Here is a 21,159-nt window from a genome sequence, read left to right as displayed (position 1 = left end):
CCCGTTTTGGGGAAATTAGATGTTGCATATGTACTACTAATGATAGGACTGCTGTGTTTACTGCTGGATACCACACACATAATTCAGGCCTTCTTTTCTTTTAAATGCAGGGTAATTCCCCACACCCACCTGAATTTACAGCTAGTATAGTCAATTTACTTCCCCCAATAAATCCCAATTCCAAAACAGCCATGAGTGGGAGAAATAATAGAGCAGGTAAGAAGATGAAAGATAATGAGACAATGAATTAAATCAAGTTCTACTGGCTATGGCAGAGGAAGAATGACTAATGTAAAGAAACTTGATTTTAGAAACGTGCCTCTTATCCTGCGGCAGCAATGGTGCAAACACATGACAGTGTTGGGAACCCCTGGCCCCAGCAAAAGTGTTCTTCCTCCTGTCACAGTGAAGCCCTTTTCCCTCTGTCAGAAACCCATGGGCTGAGGTGGAAGGTCATCAGGAAGAGCAGCTGCCTATCCCTGAATCCTAGGGCACAGCTAGTGGTGATAAACCAGAACCAGAGACCATCACAGTCAGGTCATAATCCAAAAGGCATCCTGTCAAGTAATTTGTCATCATTGTCCACAAATTGCACCTGATTGTGCAGGATGGCCTTAGTCTGAAAACTGCCAAGATCTTTTCACCAGGCACTGAGATTGCCTTCAGTATTCTTTTACAGATACCATAAAGTTGTTATAATCATTTCCACAAGTATGAAGGAGAGGCAGATCATAGGTCAATGTTAAATCAACCTCTACCTATTGCTCATGACTCGGTGCTTGCACAGGTGACCTTTCACCTTTTCACCTATTGCTACAGCTTATACCTGAGAAATAATCCATCTAATGCAGAGTTTCTCAGCCAGCGTTCCACAGAACCCCAGGGTTCAACGAGAGGTCACTAGGGGTTCCCTGGGAGATCACGCTATATTTAAAAAACTATTCCAAATTCAAGGAACCTAACATTAAAGAGATAAGTTTCATTCTTTACTTTTAGTTTAAGAACACTGTTAATGCATATATCCAGGCCTACAAATGAAATGAATATAATATTTTGTCACTTCTGGCCTATATTTGAGCCTGAATGTGCAGGGGTTCCCCAAGGTCTGAAAAATATTTCAAGGGTTCTTCCAGAGTCAAAAAGTTGAGAAAGGCTGATCTAATGGAATGCCATTTACAGTACCTGCTCTTCAAATGGCTGCATAAATAGCAGCTGACTGCATATGACACAACATGGCATGTGACTATTTCTTAAGACCCTTTGAGAATGCAGACTCAATGGCTGAAGCAATTTCTGTGCTTGTTCTTTGCAACATGCTTTTAGGCAGAAAGAGATGCACTAATCCAGGTTCTGCCCTTGGTTCACTGTAGAAATTTCAGGAGAACCTGGCTTTGGAGAATTGCACGGCCTCAGCAGTGCAACTTCACACAGGACTCATGCAATTGCTGAAGACGCTAAAAGATGAAAATTTGTGCTTGCCAGTTTGCATGACCAAATGGTAAAAGGAAGCATAATCCATACTGATAATCTCTGCTGTAATAGCTGAAGCTGGAAAGCTGGAAACCAATAGTTCTCAGGCTAGGGATAGTTGTGATACATTTACATAACATATCACAACCATGCAAAGCCTCCAAACAATATGCAAGAATCTATTAGTGTGGATGGGCGAGAGGAAGAACTAAGCATCAGGCATCTGTAGATAGATGATTTACTGCCAAGCCTGGATGTGAAGCCTAACACCTGCTGGAGATTCTCTGGTTACAGAAATGGCCAGGGTCAAGGAAAGGAGATCAAATTGCAGAAAGGATGACTGTTCAGTGAGTACTCTATCTTCAGCAGCAGCCAGGACAACAGTTCTGGTATGGGATTCTCCTTAGCCCGAACATGCCAGCTTCATCTTGGGGTAGCATTCTTGATGTATAGTCAAAGAGAAATGGCATAGTTCGGTGGCCCTCCTGTAGCACAGAATGCTCTTTGCTACACTACGAGTGAACCAAAAGAGTCTGAGATGACCGACAAGTCTGGGGCAACTAATGACAATCTGGCAACAATTGTCATGCACACAGTCTCTTCCAGCATCCTAAGTAATGTCGTTCAGGCAGGCATATTTCCCAAACTGCTATTGGAAGGGTCTTACAGCTAGTCCCTTACTTTACTTTTGAGACTGTTGACAGCCGCCTACCCACCACCCAGATATCAAAGGTGAGGTTTGACTGCTGTCCCTAAGACACCAGCTCACCTGATCACATAGAGTAAGTCATACTAGGATGACAGCTCCACTTGCAATTTCATGCCATTGCCTGGCAAGGTACTGCTGCCTTTTAAAGTACTCTTTGCTACAGGGAAATTGGGCTTCATTTGGGTAGGTTTGCATGTATGTAACCTGAAAGAAAGCAGGTAAATGTAGGATGAATACAGGTAAACAAAATAGTGTGTGCTTTATATACAGGTGTTGGTAATTTAGTGAAGTTATACATTTAAACACTGTAAGAACTATGTTGCTATGACCAACTTCTTTAGTGTTTTGTGCTCTGTACTTACTCCTATGCCTCGCTAATGTTTTATTTGATAGTAGAACCTAGAAGCAGTATGTATGATTATTTTGTTGTCATGATCTGCATGCCAGCACCAAAAACACTGGATAATGAAGATATTATTGCAAAACAATTAAAAATGCAGGTATTACTTCAGAGTTTTTGGTGAGAGGGCAGCTTTAATTATTATTATATTTTTATCCCACCTTTTTATATATAACTCAAGGTGGCAAACATACCTAATACTCTTGCCTATTTTCCCCTATTTAAATTTAAATATTTCCTATTTAATTGATTGCTTGTTAAATAAATAAATAAATTAGTTTGCCTATTGACTGTTAGACCTAGGCCCCAAAGGTACTGACTGAGATAACTTTGATGAGACACTTGTGATATTTCTCAAGGTTTCCTTACAGAATTTAAATTATTCCATTGTTACCTATGGGAATTTTTTAGTATTTTCAAAAAAAAATTAAACAGCCTCCCTCTTGCCAGTTTTTCCACAAGTTGGTTAACCAGAAACAGTCATCATAGAATGCCAATCTTGCGACCTGTGGTTCAAAACAAGGGACCGGGGGGCTTGTTCTGAGTTTCCACTGTTTACTAAGGCTTGAATACCTGTCTGAATGGAACTCTGCCAACTCTGAGAAGGAACATTCTGTTTCATACCTGAAACAAAATACAGTTCCTGTATTGGCATATTCCTAGATCTAACAGAGAAAGGAAACCTTGAGCTTTATTCATTGACTGAATCATCACTTATGTGTGATATGTTTATTTATCTTGAGGACCACTCAACTCATATTTAGTTGATTTATTTATTAGATTTACTCCCATCTGCACTCTGCACTAGGACTCCCATCTGCACTATGAAAACACCAGACAAGAATATTATTTTAAATGTTGAATATGATACATGCACTAAAAGAATTTAAATTTCACCTACCTTACAGTCCTTAAATGGAGTCGTCTTAGACTGATTTCTGCTAAAATACTCATCAATGCATGACTGGAACTTTTTTGCAATGAGAGCTCCATCTTCCCAGCTGCACTCTGAGTAAGGGAGACCTTGCCATTTACAATAATAATCCGGATAACCTGCTGCTGACTTCTGATTAGAATGGGCTACAGAAAACAAGTATAAAAATGAAAAACATTACCATTGTTCACCTAAATAATTAAGCATAAACAAGAGGCTGCACACAAAACCTGAATAGAATACAATATACATTTATATTGCCCTGAGATGGTACTGGGTTTGAAAGGGATATAACTGGGTAACAGGGAATGATTTGCAAAAAGTGATTAAAAAAAGAAGATGGAAAAAGTGACAAAGAAAATGTCGGAGAGAGAATGGTTAATCAGTTGGAGATCTGGGATGGGAGTTAAAAAATTGAAATAGCATGAGAGGAGGAATTGGACTGAATGGACAAAGCAAGGATGCAGACTGAGGAAAGAGCCAGAGGATAAAGGTTGGGAAAGCCAGGGACAACCTTAGCAGTTGGTATATGGGAGAGGACACTGGTTGGCAGTGAACTGGAAACCTACAGGTGGCTGTAATTGCACTGGGACAGGACCTTTACAGCCTCACTTGGCTGGCCTGGGATTGAAAGATTCAATTGAGTATCAACCGTGTACTGATGATACTGAACCCCAAACTGACAGATGACCTCACCCAGTGGTCTCATGTAGATGTTGAATAGGTGGGGAGAGAGAGTTGAAACCTACAGTACCTCACAGAGGAGGGGTATAAAAAATGTCCTCTCCTCCCCCAAACCAGCATTGAAAGTGAAGTGTTTGTAGGCTCCAAAGTGAAGGGTGGAGAACTGGATAGGTTGAACTGACTGGGAAGTAGGAAGAAATTGGGTGAACCAGACTTATGTCAGTTGTAGAGGGTAGACAGAGCAAATCACCCTCTAAGAGAAGTGGAGGGTGACAAGGATGGTGGAATGCTCTTCCACAAGGGGGAGGGGGAACTCCATTCAGAGAACAAAGGGAGAGGCCACAGTTGACTGAAGATGGAAGGTTATAAGGAAGTAAGTAAATTGGTCAACCCCATGAATTATCAGAATGGAGAGTGGAAGGGGGTAGTGAGGAGGGGATAGCATCAATATGGTGATGGGCGTATATGACAAGAAATAGGGGGTAAGCTGCCCTCAAGGAAGGGGAATCTTTACTTCAATCTCCCCCCACTTCATCTTGGTACCACTGGTCCTACTGAATGCCAAATTTTCATGTAATATACCCTTTCTCATCCAAATTTTAATCTTGGATGAGCAGGCAAATCTGGCAAGTATCACTGAGACAAACATACAAGAGAAAGGGAGTGAGCTCCTCTTGGACATATGCCCATCTGGGAATCAACTGTGCATCAGGCATAACTCCATGGTTGCGGGAGCAGGGAGAGGAGGAGGAAAAGTTATTATTATCTGGGAGACTGTACAGATGATCAGAGATAGCTCTCCACAGATAACTTATTTGTGAGACAGGGTTCAAGGGAAAAATTGGTGTGTTGCTATTGTACCAGCTTCCCTGCTGCACAATTTCTTCACTATCACAAGGTTGGTATTGGCCTCTCCCAGACATGTTTTTGGGAGATTTCAATCTGCCTTCTCAAAAAAGAGGAGTGAGAAGTGGTTCATGGTCATCATAAAAACCATGGGCTTGACCCAGGAGATCATGTGTCCAACTCATTAAGAGTCCCAAAGGGTAATATGTTCCCAAAGGGTAATATGGACACTATGGTTTCTTGACTTTCCATTTTTATCCCTGTACAACCCCAAAAACTCTTTCTTAAATGTTTAGACAAAAATTTAGGAAAATATGAAATATTATCTAACACATTTATATATCATCCTTTTGACAAGATACTAAAAATGGTTTATAATTTCAAAGTATAAAGGAGCTTGACTTACTGCCATCGTCCTTAAGGGAGGGTTGATTTATTATTTCATTTTTTTACTAGTTATCTCTGCTATTTTTTTTAAATTATCTTTTGTATTTTAACATGTAACCCACACATGATTTGCTGGGCTGTTCTTTTGTTTTGGAAGAAGAGGAGCAACTGAGATGTGATCTAGGAGTAGGGGACTCCTCCATCCCTTGTCATAGTCAGATCACTCTCTAGCTTCCATGAAATTAATCAGCACTATGGTCTTCCACAGAGAGGAACCACTACAACCACTGTCCTAAACACCTAGTTTCATAGGGCGCTTCTTGAGGATTTCCCCAAAGCCCTGGTGAGCAGTTCTGCAGAATACCTGGTCTGCCTCTAGAATAAGGGGTTGATAGTGGCAATTGACAGGATTGCTGCTGAATGGCCTCCTCTGGCCACCAATCCAGTAAATCTTTGGTTTACTGAGGTGTTCCAGGATATAAAACGAGTTAAGAGATAGTTGGAATGCTGCTGGCAGAAGACAAAGGATGAATTTAACCAAACATGGGTCATCCAAAATGGGTAAGAGCTTAAATTCAAGCTTATACTGTGACAGAAAGAGTGGTGAAGTGGGCATACTTCTCCACTCTTACTGCATTCACAGATAGTGATTCAGCAGCATGGTCTCTTTTAAGGAAACCCAGGCTGGAAGTTATTTTTAACAGTTCAGAGTCATTATGTTTAAAACAGCCTAAGCAAATAAATAAAATACATTTAAAAGAATGATTTATATAAGTATTATGAAATTAAGTTTATTTACTTGAATCGTGTATATTTCAGGTTCTAAGTTATAACACCTACCAATAATTCTCTCTACAATTTGATACTGTTTATGCAAATCATCTGTAAGCTCTTGCTGACAGTTGTAATATTCCACATCTTCTGGAGAAGCATTTTTTAGCCTGGAAAGAAAATATGTACAATGTTAATGACATAATTAAAAAAAGAATCATTCTTATAGATTTTAAGGTATCTAAATACTCTATCTAAGGAGCAGGCAACAGCCCCATATATGGTTTTTACAGAGTTGTGATTTTCAATGGTTGGGTCCCTAAGGGTAATATGGACACTGTGGCTCCTTGACTTTCCATTGCTATCCCTGAACAACCCAAAAAACTCTTCCTTAAATATTTAGACAAACATTTAGGATAATATGAAAGATAATATGCATTATCTAATGCATTTATATGTTATCCTTCTGATAAGGTACTAAAATAGTTTATAATTTCAAAGTATAAAGGAGGTCTATACAGCTCTCTCCTTTATGGTTTTCAGAAGATCTTTAAAGACAGTTTGATTTCACAAGCCTTCAAACCTAGTTCTACTTACTGCCATCCATCTTCACGGAGAGTTGATTTACTTCATTTTTTACTAGTTATCTCTGCTATTATTTAAAATTATTTTTATTGTATGTTTTGTATTTTAACATGTAACCCACCTGGGACTGTTGATTTGGATTGGCTATGAAAAATATAAATGAGTAAAACAAATAAATATTACAAAAAAAGAACAACAACAGAAAGAGAAGACTAGCTAACGGTTACTTCAGGACCTGTTGGCATGTGCTTCATGGCCTAGGCTCCAATCCTTTCCTTAGGTTATAGGAACCTTAGTCTCAGAAAAGTGAGGACATGGGAAGAACTTTCAGCTCATATATCAATGTCTTTAGATCCTAGCTAGGGATATGAAAAAGACTGGAAGTAACAATGTGCAAAACATTCCATATACAAATTGTTCTGTGCATGGAATAGCTAGCCTACGCCTGAACTTATATATGCATGGTTTGATCCATAATGAGAATGAAACAATATTGTTTTGGTTCTAGATATGGACCCAAACATCAGCGTCTCAGGTAGAATGTGTGGATAAGAGTGCAGAAACACTACAGCTAAGGAATTTCCTTGGAAACAGCATGACTGGAGATCAGCAGCAATGGCTGGGAGAAAGGAAGGGGCTGGAAAGATCATGGAACAGACAAGCTGGTGGGATAGGCTGTGCTGGGAGCCTGTTACTTATTGCTGAAGTAATCAGTATCATAATTAGAAACATGTACACAGGCTAGCACGCTCGCAGTGGTGGTTAAAGTGGGGCAGGGGAAAGGGAGAGGCAAAGTTCTGGGAAAATGGGTGGGCAGACTGGCAAGACATGAATTGATAGTAGCTAAAAGGATACAGGGAGAGCAAGTGCTGGGAAGATAGTTGGGTTGGCACAAAAGCCACTTGGAACAGGATGGGATGACATGCACAAGTCTTGACTTACTTGCCGTATAAAATAATTCCAGGATCCCTCTGGCTTTTGTTTCAGCTAAAACTTGAAACCACTAAAATGTCTGGGGTTTTGTTTCTGCTGAACTGCAGCTGACCCACAATGGTTCAATAATATTTCCGGAATCCATGGTTTGTTTTCAGTTTTTTAAAAAATAATTTTCTTTTCATGTACACCCCTAATTGGAACTGTACTCATTTTAATGATTACATGTAATTGAGCTAGAACAAAGTTATATTGAATATCCCTTCTTCATATAGTTGAAATAAGACACCTTTCTGTTATAGACTGAAGTCATCCCGTTTTTATAAAATGAGTATTTTGACCAATATATAGCTCAGCAAACACTATTGCTAAAAATCAGCAATATTATTTTTCAATAATATTGCATAGCTCACATTTGATCTGTACATTTTCTGAGTAAATATTTTTCAGTATTAATTTTTTTACACATTTTGTGCAACATGAATCAATACTCTTTATTATTTCTCAGAGCAGAATATGGCAGGAGATATACCGTACAACCCTATACATGTCAGAAGCAAATCACACTAAGTTCAGCAGAATTTTCTTCCTTTTTACATAGGATTTCACTTTAAGTCATCACTGGGTAAAACAAAAATTAGATAGCTTTTCAGAATGTCATCTTCCTAAAAATTTAGGAATGATCATGGATACTTATTTTCATCCAATATTTTTTTTAAAAGCTCTAGTAAAGCAGTATCCCAGTTTAGTTTAATTTTGTGTGTATTATTAAAGATTTTACATTCAAATAAAAGGTATTCAGCCTTCTGCTAAACCAGTGAAGATACCCTGAATTTGGAGATCAAGAACACTGACATATCTGGAATTTGAAAATGTAAATTGTTTAATTACATTTGCCTTATATCATTTAAATATTATACATGCTGTTATCAACATGTTATGATAATTTGCAATGAACACTCACCAGCGTTTTGTTTCCTGATCCTTTTTCTTATAGTTGTCCAGTTTCTTCATTCCTCTAACATTCTGCTGCTTCAGAGTTTCTTCAGTTTCCCAGGTATTATGAATATGGGACCAACCTTTCCATTTAATCAAATACTGCATGTCACCAGGTTCTATTGATTTATCATACCCTGCATTTGGATCTCCATCAGCTTCAACTGCATAGATAGTGGTTGTAGCACCAGTTGCTGAAAAAAAGAGAACAGCTATAATTTTGGAAAACTGCAATCCCATACAATTATTAGATAGAATATGAAATAATGAATTGTTTTAAGATACAAACTTCTGCAGGCATTTCATGCAGTAACACTGGTGTAGCTTTCTGGAATTAAAAGTTTAGCATAAGTTACATTATTGTGCCAAAGATCTAATTAATGTGATTATAACTGCATAATTACACTCTAAAACAAACTGTAGTGACTGCTATCACATACCAAGTCAGGTTCAAGAACTTGCTGCTGGAATATAAAACCCTAAAAAACAGAGCTGCTGATTAGCTGAAGTTTCCTTTTGTCAGAACCCAAGATCAAAGAACTAGTAGATCGTTTGATTGTGTTCTCTGCCATCAGTCAACATGTGTCAAGAAGCAGCTGGGAGGGGGAGATTGGCTGAGAGTGGGAAAGAGAACTGTTTTGTCTAAAGATGGTGTTCAAGGTCGTATCAGTTAGAGATGTTGGACTTGGAATGCTGGACTGATGGTGGAAGGGGGGAAGGAATGTGGAGGTAGGGTTCTGGCTTGCCTATGTACTTTCAATTAAGTAGTTTGCGCGGGAATTTTTAGTTGTGGCTTTTTGCTTCCACTCTGTACACATCTACAATAAATCTGAAATCTGCATTTTAGATGAATGCATGAGTCAGGTCATTACTGAATCAATTGTGTCAGACCTTTTCTGTTACATGCTGGACAATAACTAGCATAGAGGTACACCTTGCTTACCGACTTGCCTTGTTCAGCAACTGTTTGAAGTTACGACGGTCCTAAAAAAGTAACTTTATGACCAATGCCTGCATTTATGACCTTCCAGCATCCCTCAGTCACATGATCACCATTACAGTCAGTACATGTTGTCCTGTACCTGAGCTGTTATTTTTCTTTTTTTCCCCCTTGCAGAGTGGAGGGATTGGAGAGGAAGAGATTAGAAGAGAGTAAGCAGGCACACAACAAGGAATACACATTGAAAGGAATGCAATGGAGCCAGCAGCCCTGAGCACTCTACACAAAGAACCCAGTGTATGCCCCACTCATCCTTTTGTGATCCCTTCCTCTTCATTCTCTCTGCTCTGCAAAAAGGGAGAGGAAGAAAAAAAAATGGGTCAGTTACAGGAGGGATTGCCTAGAAATCACTTTTTTTTTCTTGGAGAGTTCGCTTAAACAAGGGAGTGCGGGGGAGACAATCTCTCTGTCCTAACAGTCAGGAACCACACTGAGACGAGGAATAAGTCTCTAGTGTTTTATTACTGCTACATAAGACAGAAAATCCTAACAAACTGAAGCAGCGTGGGAAAAACCCAGACATATAAATCCCAAAAGTTAAGGTGGGTCTGATCTGTGTCTCTTTGAATGGCTGCTTAACTCCTCAGTACTACGCATGCATTTCCCCCCCTGGATAGGGGCCCCCTCCTGCTCACCATCAGTACTCATGACATCACCCTCCCCACCAGATTCACATTCCATTTCAGCCCCCTCCCTTCCAGAGTTCCTCCCTCCCTCCAGGGTCTCATGAGAGTCCATCTCCCCCTCCAAGCTCCCATGGGAACTGGGCAACGATGGAAATTCTTCAAAGGAAAACTCCTCCAAGGACGAATCACTGCTGCTCTCCAGGTCTGATAACACTTCTGGCCCAGGCGGCTGCTGCTGGAAAATAGCTAAATAATTAGAAGATTCTTTCCCCCTCCCCCTTGGGAAATACAAGCTGGAGGTGGAGGGCTGTGGCTCCCCCTCCTCCTCTCTCTGGCCTCAGGAGGGGGTGGAGGTTGCCAACTTACGAACTCCTCTGCTCGGGATTCCTCTGCTTGCTCAGCCAAGTGAGGAATCTTTGGTAGAGTGCGAGGCTTGGGTTTGTGAGGGAAAAGCTGATGGAATCATTGGACCAGCATTGGTGCATGCACATCTCTGGCATTTTCCCACGTGCCTCAGGGTACCCTTTCCAGTCTATTAAATATTGGATGCCCCTTCCCCTCCTCCTAGAGTCCAGAATTTCCTCGACTTCATATTCCTCCTCCCCCTCCACAATTACTGGAGGTGGGGGGGGGGGATTTGCGATCGTAAGGTACTTGGGGGAGGGTCTTTGGCTAGTAAGGCTCTGTGAAAGACTGGATGGACTTTCATGGATGCTGGCAGCTTTAAGCGATAAGCCACTGGATTTATCTGCTGTACCACAGTGAAAGGGCCCACAAACTTAGAGTCCAACTTCTTGGAGGGCCTGGTAGAGGTCAAAAACTTGGTAGAGAGCCACACTTCGTCTCCTGCCGCAATCGCTGGCCCCTCTTGTCTGTGAGCATCTGCAGCTCTCTTGTAAGCACTCTTTGCCCTGTTCAGCTGCTCCTTTAACAACTCCTGTGCGGCTTCTTGCTCTTTAAGAAAATCAGCCGTGGCTGGAACAGTTCCCTGATGGGAGGAGGTGGGCAACACCCGAGGGTTAATCCCGTAGAGTGCTTGGAAAGGAGACATCTTGGTAGAGGATTGCACAGAGTTGTTATAAGTAAATTCTGCCATGGGGAGCAGGGCTGGCCAATTGTCTTGCTGATAAGTGGTGTAACACCTGAGATACTGCTGTAACCATTGGTTAATTTTCTCAGCTTGCCCGTTACTAGCCGGATGATGCGATGATGATAGGTGGATCTGGACCCCTAATGACTGGAAAAGCGCCCTCCAGAACCTGGAAGTGAGCTGAGGGCCTCTGTCACTCGCCAAGTGATTTATCATGCCTCTATACCGAAAAACATGGTCCATAAACAACTGCACTGTGGCTTGCGCAGATGGGAGGCCCTTGCAAGGAATAAAATGCGCCCTTTTTGTGAAAAGTCCACCACCACTAGTATGGAAGTCAGCCCCTGGACCAGGGGTAAATCAATGATGAAATCCATGGAAATTGTATCCCAAGGCCTAGTGGGGGTGGGTAGGGGTTGCAAGAGTCCTGTGGGCTTCCCTGGGAGAGGCTTGGCTCGTCTACAGGTAGGACAAGAAGAACGTAACCCTTTATGTCTGCAGTCATCTTAGGCCACCAGTAGTCTCTCAGAGCTCTATGGAGAGTTTTGAAAACATCTCTGTGGCCTGCCGTTTGATGGTCATGGTAAAGTCTCACTACTTCTTCCCTCAATGAGGGGGGAATGTATAATCGCCCACTATGCCAAAGGATTCCTGCCACCACATTAAATGGGGAGGCAGTGTCTTGCGGGCCCCTCTGGAGGTCATCCATCCTGGCCTTGGCATGCGGGTCCTGTTGCTGCTGAGCTCTGACTCTTGTAAATAGGTCCTCTGCTTGTCTGCCTGCTGCTAAAATCTCTGTCTGGTTCCCCCTCATAGACTGCTGAAAGATGTGAGGTTGTAATATAGTAGCCTGTACCTCCTGGTGACTGGCGGGGGTTGCCTGAATGGATTGAGACAGGGCATCTGCCAAACAGTTCTGCGTCCCGGGAACATAAGAAATAACAAAATTGAAACAGGAGAAAAACTGGCTCCATCTGATTTGGTGTGGGGTGAGGGATCTGGTGTTTAGAAGAAGCTGTAAATTCTTGTGATCAGTGCAAACTTTCACAGGAAAGGTTGCACCTTCTAGCCAGTGCCTCCACTCTTGAAATGCTGCTTTAATTGCTAGCAACTCCTTGCTAAAAACATCATAGTTTCTCTCTCCTGGTGAGAGCGTGCAGGAGAAAAATGCACAAGGTAGCAATGTATTCTCTGTTTTGTTGGTATATTGCAATAAAACAGCAGCAATAGCAAAATCTGAAGCATCTGAATGCATTATGAATTGCTTTGTGGGATCAGCATGCTTCAAAAGCGGCTGGGATGCAAAGAGCTGCTTAAATTCTTGGAAGGCTGCTTGCTCCCTCTCCCCCCAAGTGAATTTTGATCCTTTCTTCAAAAGCCGTGTGAGGGGTTTAGCCCTGTCACTAAATTTATTTATGAATCTCCTGTAAAAATTGCAGAATCCTAGAAATTTTTGTACCTCTTTCACATTTCGGGGGGGGGGGGTGTTGCCAAGAGACAATTGCCTGGACCTTAGAAGGATCCATGGATATGCCTTCTGTTGATATTTTATAGCCCAGGAAATGTAATTCAGTTAAATCGAAGGCACATTTCTCTAGCTTGGCGAACAGCTTGTTCTCTCTCAGTCTTTGTAAGACAGTACATACATGGGTTACATGAGTTGTTGCATCCTCAGAGAATATTAATATGTCATCTAGATAAATGACCAGATACTTATCTAGTAAATCAGAGAAAATTTGATTCATAAATCGGGAAAATATGGCTCCTGCATTAGACAAGCCAAAGGGCAAAACAAGGTACTCAAATTGACCAAACCTGGTATCAAAGGCAGTCAGATATTCATGCCCCTCTTTCATCTGGATCAGATTGTACGCATTCCTGAGGTACAACCTAGTAAAAATGCATGCTTTCTGTAAGCGATCGAGCAGATCAGATATTAGGGGGAGTGGGTAATTTTTCTTGACCGTGACTTTATTGAGGGAACTGAAATCATGCACCACTCTCATGGGTGCCTCCTGGTTTGCTGGTGCCAACGGGTCAGGCTTCTTTGGTACGAAGAAGGTAAGAGCAGACGCTGGGGAAGTAGATGGTTAGATGAAACCCTTTTGGAGATTAGAATCCAAGTAATCCTTTAAGGTGACTAGTTCCTTGGGGGACATGGGATATTGTTTCCTTGCTGGAATCTTGGGTCCTGGTATCAACTCAATGGTGCAATCACAGTCCCTGTGGGGGGGTAGTGCTGTGGCCTCTTGTTCGCTGAAAACGTCTGCGAAATCTGCATGCTTGGCTGGCAACTGGAAACCCCCCCCCCCGCTTCTGTGACTGCGTTGGTTGCTGGAGAGAGAAAAGGGGCTTGAATCTTGTGGTGCTGGCATTCCTTAGCTGGGAAGGAGATTGCTCCTGTAGTCCAGTTCAACAATGGGTTGTGGATCTTCAGCCAAGGTGTGCCCAGGACTATAGGCACATTAAGTGATGCAGTAACATAAAGTTGGATCCACTCAGTGTGGTCTCCCATTGCTAGTTGCAAAGGTTCTGTGAACCTTCTAATTGGCCCTGCCTTGAGGGGCTGGCCGTCAATGGTCTCCACTTATATGGGACATGGCAATTCTATGGTTGGGATGTTGAGGTCTTGTGCAGTCTGTACATCAATAAAATTGGTGGAAGCTCCAGAATCCACAAGGGCCTCTAGCTTGACCTGGTGCTCTGGGTTTATGTGCATTATGACTGGTAAGTAGTAAAAGGATTGCCTGGAATCCTCGGAATGAGCCCTTCTTAATTGATTGATGGTCTCCCTGCTGAGCTCTGTGGATACCGACGGAGTTTCCCTGGTTGGAAGTCGAGGTGGAGGTGGCTCTTGGTTCTGCTGCTTGCCCTGGGGCTCTTACGGAATTTGCTTGGCTTCTCGCTGGGCGAGCTCTCACCATGTGCCCCTGGACTCCGCAGTAGAAACAGAGGGCTCTCTCTCTCCTTCTCTGTCTCTCAGCCTCGGAAATAAGCCTCCTGCTCGCCCCGATCTGCATCGGCTCCTCTGGTCCTGAGTAAAGAGATGCTGCGGAGAGAACTGGAAATCCTGGAAGCACTCTGAGGGCCCTGTTTCTCCCCGGCTGCATCTGTCTGAGCTCTTCTAGCCTGGCATCTATGACCACAGACAGTTGATATAAACCTTCTAGGGTAGCTGGTGTTCCCTGGCACACTAATTCATTTTTAATTTCTTCATCCAGCCCGTCTGAATTGGTCTTTCAAGGCACTCTCATTCCAGTCCAGATCTCCTGCTAACAGCTTGAAATCAGCAATGTAAATTCCCACCCTCTTGTTGCCTTGCTTGAGCTTCCGAATTTCCCGGCTGGCAGTGACCTCTCTGATCGGGTCGTCAAGGTGTGCTTGGAACCCTGCCAGAAAATTCTGGTAGTCATTGAGAATTGGGTCGTTGTTCTCCACCATGGGAATAGCCCATTTGGCTGCTGGGCCCTTTAGCAGACTTAAAATGAAGGTGACTCTGGTTCTGTCTGTGGGAAACTCTGCCGGTCTGCTGTCGAAAAACATTGTGTGCTGTGTGAGAAAAGTTCTCAACTGTCCTGCTTCTCCTCCAAATTTCTCTTGTAGACTGCCATGGGATCTTAAGACTACTGGCGGGGCTGATGCTGCTGGCACCGGTTAATCGGAGCTGGTTCTTGTAACTGATGTAGCATGGCTGCTTGTAATGTGTTGATCTGGAGATCTACTTGTTGTTGATGTTGTTGCAATGCTGCTGCCAGCTGCTGGATGGCTTGCCGAATTTCCTGGTTTTCCGAAGACATTTTTCCAAATGTCTCTTCCTTTTTGTGTGTGTGTGTTCCTCCCTCCTTCAATGGTAGTAGTAGAGTTTGTTAGGATTGATGTCCTAGCAGTCAAGAACCACGCTGAGGCAAGGAATAGGTCTCTAGTGTTTTATTACTGCTACGTTAGACAGAAAATCCTAACAAACTGAAGAAACGCGGGAAAAACCCAGACAGATAAAGCCCAAAAGTTAAGGCGGGTCTGATCTGTGTCTCTTTGAATGGCTGCTTAACTCCTCAGTACTACGCATGCGTTTTCCCCCCTGGATAGGGGCCCCCTCCTGCTCACCATCAGTACTCATGACTCTCTCCTGTGCCTGACTTGTTTTTTTCTTCTCCTCCCCTCTCACAGAGCAGAGAGATTGGAGAGTAAGGGATCACAAGTGAGTAAGCAGGAACACAATGAGGAATGCCCTGGGCTGTTTCTGTAGTGTGCTCAGGGCTGCCGGCACCACTGCATTCCTTTCAATATATATTCCCCATTGTGTATTTGCTTACTCTCTTATAATTCCTTCCTCTCCAATAAATGTAAAAACAAACATTAATTCCATTCTTGCTAATTATCCCAGCACCAGGGTAAGCATTCCAATGGTCAGAGGAGTGGAGAAAAGGTAAGGACAGTCACTGTCACTGATTTCCCACTTAGTGACCATTTTGGTAATGACAGCACTGCTGGTCGCTAAATGAGGACTATCTGTACTTAGAGGTGCACTGTTTGTGCTCCAAATGGTTGATTACTATCTGCTGGTATCTCTCAGGAGTTCTCAGTGTAGACTTTTACCCTCTCATGCCTGGCATTCAACAGGGAGTGACCTAGTTGTGTTTTAGATGCCTGTCCCCAAGACCTCTTTCTTCAACCAAGGTTTCCTTGGATTAATTAAAAAAAATTGAAAAATATAAATCCTTTTGTTGTTTAACTGTAATCCTAATCAACAGAAATTGATTAATTAATCAATTAATTAGCACATGGAGAGATAACTTATTAAGTGAACATCTAGATGGCAATTTATCAAATTTGTACCTTGCTGCAATCCCAAAGGACCGTTTAAACAGGACTCAAAGGAAGGATGCAATAATGCAATAATACAGCTCAACAGAAGAGCATACCATATAGTATATAAATAATTTCTAAGCATACTAAGCAGAGTAAGTCCTTTTATCAAACTATCAATTCTTTCATATTAACATATATTTTCTCAGTTATTTTATATAGAAAAACATGTATTTGATATTTTAACACAGTTCAATCTATATGGGCTCTAGGCAACCTACAACCATTCAATGTATAATGCCCTAAAAGCAAAACAATCGAAATAATAATCATGGAGATATTTTACTAGTGCAAATTAAAGATTACCTCCTTTACGTCCAATGCGGCTATCCATAAATTTTTCAATTGTTTCAAATTCATCTTCTTCAGGTTGTGGGACATCCTCTCCACAAACTTCTAACAGATCATCTGAATCTGTCTTTGCTTCTTCAGCTTCTTTATAACTGACATTTACTGTTGCCTGGCGGCGAGAACCCCTTTTATCATAATCATCATCGTCGTCGTCATCATCATCATCATCATCTGATGAGTCAAGCTGTCTTTTTTTCTGCACTGCAGTTTTCTTTCCACTTTTTTGTTTTATTCTTAAATAAGAAAGAACAATAATAGAAAAAATAGCCTTTTAAAATATTCCGCATTAAATCCCTGGAAAAAATGACTGGTGACTATTCTTAGAAAACTGCGGGCTATAGAAATACCAAGATTTTTTTGTAAGCTTCTTCAATAAAAAACTTGGAAGCTGTAAAGTATCAAAACAAAGCAACTTCAATGCTCTAGCATCTACTTATAAATCTTCCTCCTCCTCTACAATAATTCCAGCCAGTTCATTCTCACACAGAACAGGAAATAGTACACTACTGAAATAAATGAGGAATGTAGTTTGAATACTGAACAATGGACAACCTGCCTACCAAAGCGATCCAAACACTGAATAATTTCTCTACGGCAGTTATTTTGAAAGAAAGCAGCTGGAACCTAAACTATGATGCATGGTCCGTGTGCTCCCTAGAATGTTAAATTGATATATCAACTATCATTTAGAAAAAAAAAGTTATCCTGAGTTAAAAAACAAATATACAAAAGATGAACATATTCAATAAAGCAAATTCAACTAAGAAAACTTCAGATAAGCAATTCTGCTGCCTTTTCAGCAGTAGCATCTCAAAAATTATCAGAACAGCATGCTCAAAAGTTCATTAAGTGAAAAGAATGCCTAGATTCATAGACTGTGCAAACTGAGGGAACAGCTCTTTAAGAAACAGACTCATGCAGGGTGCCTCCTTTCATGCAAATGAATAGGATGAAGTAACATCTCACCTGTCTACTGGTTTAGTGAATAAGCACAAATGTCAATTCCCTCTAACACAGATTAAACTATCCATAAAATCTCTGAGCTAATATATCCATTTGAGGAAACCAGTTGGCAATTTGACTAACTAACGCAGCTGATGACAAACTCTGTGGGGACTAGTGCCAACGTCTGCTCATTTCCATTAGAGCACAAGTCCTGATCAAGATGTTAACCTAAGACTGGACTTTGGATCTTCTGAAAACTGAGATCTTCATTTGTTATTAGAACTTTGCTCATCTAGGCCATCAGTTAAGTGTTTCTTTTCAAAATCCAGCTTCCTAGCACACTGAGAGATAACTTACTAAGTGAACATCTAAATTGCAATTTATCAAATTTGTACCTTGCTGCAATCCCAAAGGACCCTTTAAACAGGACTCAAAGGAAGGATACCCACATTAACTTTTACATTCTAAAGCAGTAGTTACATACCTGCTTGGAGGCTTCCTGCTTTTGACTTTATTTTTTGGTTCATAATCAGATTCACTCTCTTCACAGCTACTTTTATCTCTGCTTTCTTCCATATCAGAATCTGAAGCAGTTCCCGAAACAGATCCTGATCCAGACATTTGCCAGTCTTCACTATTCAGGTTAAAATTACAGAATTTTTTTTTTTAATATCTAAACTCAGTTCAATAGAAATTTAAATATATATATTCTTATTCTGTTCTAAAAGTAACAACAAAAACATTTCAGTATTGTGTTTCACAAAAAGTGTATTCCTATCCAGCATATTTTGGGTCAATAGTGAACCTAGCAGAAAATTTATTATAAAAGAATTACAGGAAAAGGATGCAAAAAGTTTTAAATACAAAAAACGTTGTTTTAGAATTAAGTGAAATGAACAGTTAAAATAGTATTTGTGAGGTATTTCAGCTACATATAGCTTTGTAGCTTTTCACATGACAACACTTATCACGAATAATTTAAAATTAATATAAAGCATTAACTAAATTACTTACATCAATAACTGCTATATTAACAAACAATGTTAAATCTAGGGAAAAGTAGCATTTACATAGTACATACTGTCGACAGGCTGTTAATTTACATTTTCTAGATTGTGGTATATAGGTTGGGGAAAAGAAGAAAAACAAAAATAATAGAAAAAGAAAAAAGAACATGAACATGAAAAAAACATAATTTCTTTGCAAGCTACCTGAGAAATGCCTCTTTTTAAGGGCAACAAATAGATTTTAAAAAATAAATCCAAAAAAGATAGAATGCTTTAAAAAAGCCGTATTCTTCCATAATTCCTATTCATATTAATTCTTCAAGGATGTAAAAATTTGCAAGACATTACAATAAATATTTTTTCTATCTCCAGCAAGCATGCTGAGGGTCAGCATTTGTCCTGAACTTTGAATCTGAGGCAGTGGTTCATTCCTGCATTTATATTCTCTACTAGTACTTTGAATAACTCAGAAATAAAGCAGTTTTGGAATAATTTAAAATATATTTCTTATAATAAAGGACCTGCAAACTGAAGCCCATTACAATAGTCCCCTATAATGTTCCCAAGCTGGGAGAGGTAGAGCTCCTTCATACTGCATTACGCATCAAGTATTTCTCAGCATCTTTTAAATATGACAATAAGAACAATCCACTCCCTAGCTTCAAAATCAAGAGGTGGGAGGGACAGCACTGCCCTGGACTTGTGGTATGTGTCTAAAATTACATACATACAAAAGAATTTAGTGTAGTATGAAAGACAAAACTCAATTATCCCTACAGCAGAAAAGTAGTAGGATCCAAGCAGTACAATTTTGCTGACCAGGTAGTCCTCACTTAATGACCAGAATTGGGGACCAGAATTTAGGTCACTAAGCAATGCAGCCATTAAGTGAATCTGGACCTGATTTTATGACCATTTTTGCAGCAGTCGTTAAGTGAATCACTGTAGTCACTAAGCAAACTGCATGGTCATTAAGCAAATCATGTGGTTCCCCATTGATTTTGCTTATCGGAAGCCAGCTGGGAAGATTGAAAATGGCAATCATGTGATCGCTGGACGCTGCAACCACTGTAAATGTATGACAGTTGACAAGTGCCCGAATTGTGATCACATGACCATGATGGCCATAAGTGCGAGGAATGGTCATAAGTCAGTTTTTTTCAGCACCGCTGTAACTCTGGACAGTTGCTAAACAAACAGTTGTTAAGCGAGGACTATCTGTCAGTAAAACCATCCAAAATTTGTAGACTGATACTGCACAAAATCATTTGAACAAGTTATACTTAATACTCTAACTTGCTGAAAAGGAATACAAACTAGTTACTTCAATTCCTGCTGTAGGTGCCTGATCTTCTCACATTAGAAAATTTCCATACAAATACTGACATGTGATTATATAGGAAATAATACAGCTCAAGAAGTATAAGAATATTACTCCCTGGATAACAAACAAAATTTTCTCTGAAAATAACCTTGGCACTAGTAGGCAGGAAGTAAATGAAATAAGCTTTTATGAAGCAAATTTTAATTTTTTAATTCTTTATTTCCTACTCTTTATGTTTCTTCCTCTTGATTTCATTGGATGAGTCATCTCCAGAATCTTCACTACTTGATGATTCCTAAACAGTAAGAAATATGCATGAACTTTATTACCACCTCAGCCAAAACATTTACATCTTTTTCATTAATATGAAGGCAATCTGCACTACAGTGGAAGATGAACAAGCTTTGATGCAATTTAAAATGCACCATTTATTTATTCATATACTATATAGAGCCAGTTTGGTCTAGTGGTTAAGGCAATGGGCTATAAAGCAGGAGACTATGAATTCTAATCCCGCCTTAGGCATGAAAGCCGGCTGGGTGACCTTGGGCCAGTCACTCTCTCAGCCCAACTCACCTCACAGAGTTGTTGTTGTGGGGAAAATAGGAGGAGGAAGGAGTATTAGGTATCTTCGCCGCCTTGAGTTATTTATAAAAATAATAAAGGCAGGATATAAAATAAATAAACAATAATTTAATAATGAAAACATTAAATAGAATATCCTGTACCGTGTAAGAGGTTCAACTACACTTAAAATAAAAAGGGTTACAACTGAGTAGGCGCATCTCCTGGGTCCCATAAGATGACTTTGTTTGATGGAGGGGACCCAGAGTGTACTCACTCTGCTTGATTGAACTAGATGGCCAGAAACAATTGGAAATAAGTGGTCGCTCAGATAGCCCTTAATAAAGACATTTTAATAAAGACATTATTAAGACATTAATAAAATTAATGTTAATAAAATTAATGTTTTATTAAGACATCAATGTGTTAGTCAGAAAAGGTGTTATTAGGTTCCTCCTGATTTTTTGCAACCACAGACTAACATGGCTCTCCTCCTCCAATGTCAGTTATGAATGGCATATCTGGGTGACTATTACACAGAGAGGATGGTCCTTATTTATTAATTTAATAATAATAATTTATTAAATGTATATGCTGCCCAATTCCCAGCAGCTTGTTAATAAATAAGTTTATATAGTCACTCCATCTACCCAAGGAACTGTAGACAGCGA

General features: G+C 40.5%; 1 protein-coding gene across 2 annotated transcripts in view; it reads right to left on the bottom strand.

Annotated features, from left to right (window-relative positions):
- CHD1 (chromodomain helicase DNA binding protein 1) overlaps window positions 1–21,159 on the bottom strand; it is an 82,699-nt gene that overhangs the window by 41,804 nt on the left and 19,736 nt on the right. For both annotated transcript variants that reach the window (XM_063295394.1, XM_063295393.1), the window contains exons 5-10: window positions 20,152–20,219; window positions 18,078–18,227; window positions 16,604–16,881; window positions 8,684–8,909; window positions 6,271–6,371; window positions 3,481–3,659 (exon numbers count right to left, since the gene is read on the bottom strand). In XM_063295394.1, the coding sequence (XP_063151464.1) occupies window positions 3,481–3,659; window positions 6,271–6,371; window positions 8,684–8,909; window positions 16,604–16,881; window positions 18,078–18,227; window positions 20,152–20,219 (1,002 nt within the window). The remainder of the gene's footprint in view (window positions 1–3,480; window positions 3,660–6,270; window positions 6,372–8,683; window positions 8,910–16,603; window positions 16,882–18,077; window positions 18,228–20,151; window positions 20,220–21,159) is intronic.

This window comes from Candoia aspera, chromosome 2 (assembly GCF_035149785.1).
Source record: "Candoia aspera isolate rCanAsp1 chromosome 2, rCanAsp1.hap2, whole genome shotgun sequence".
Lineage (NCBI taxonomy): Eukaryota > Metazoa > Chordata > Lepidosauria > Squamata > Boidae > Candoia > Candoia aspera.
The sequence above is the reverse complement of the archived record's forward strand: the minus strand, read 5'-3'. Positions and strand labels throughout refer to the sequence as shown.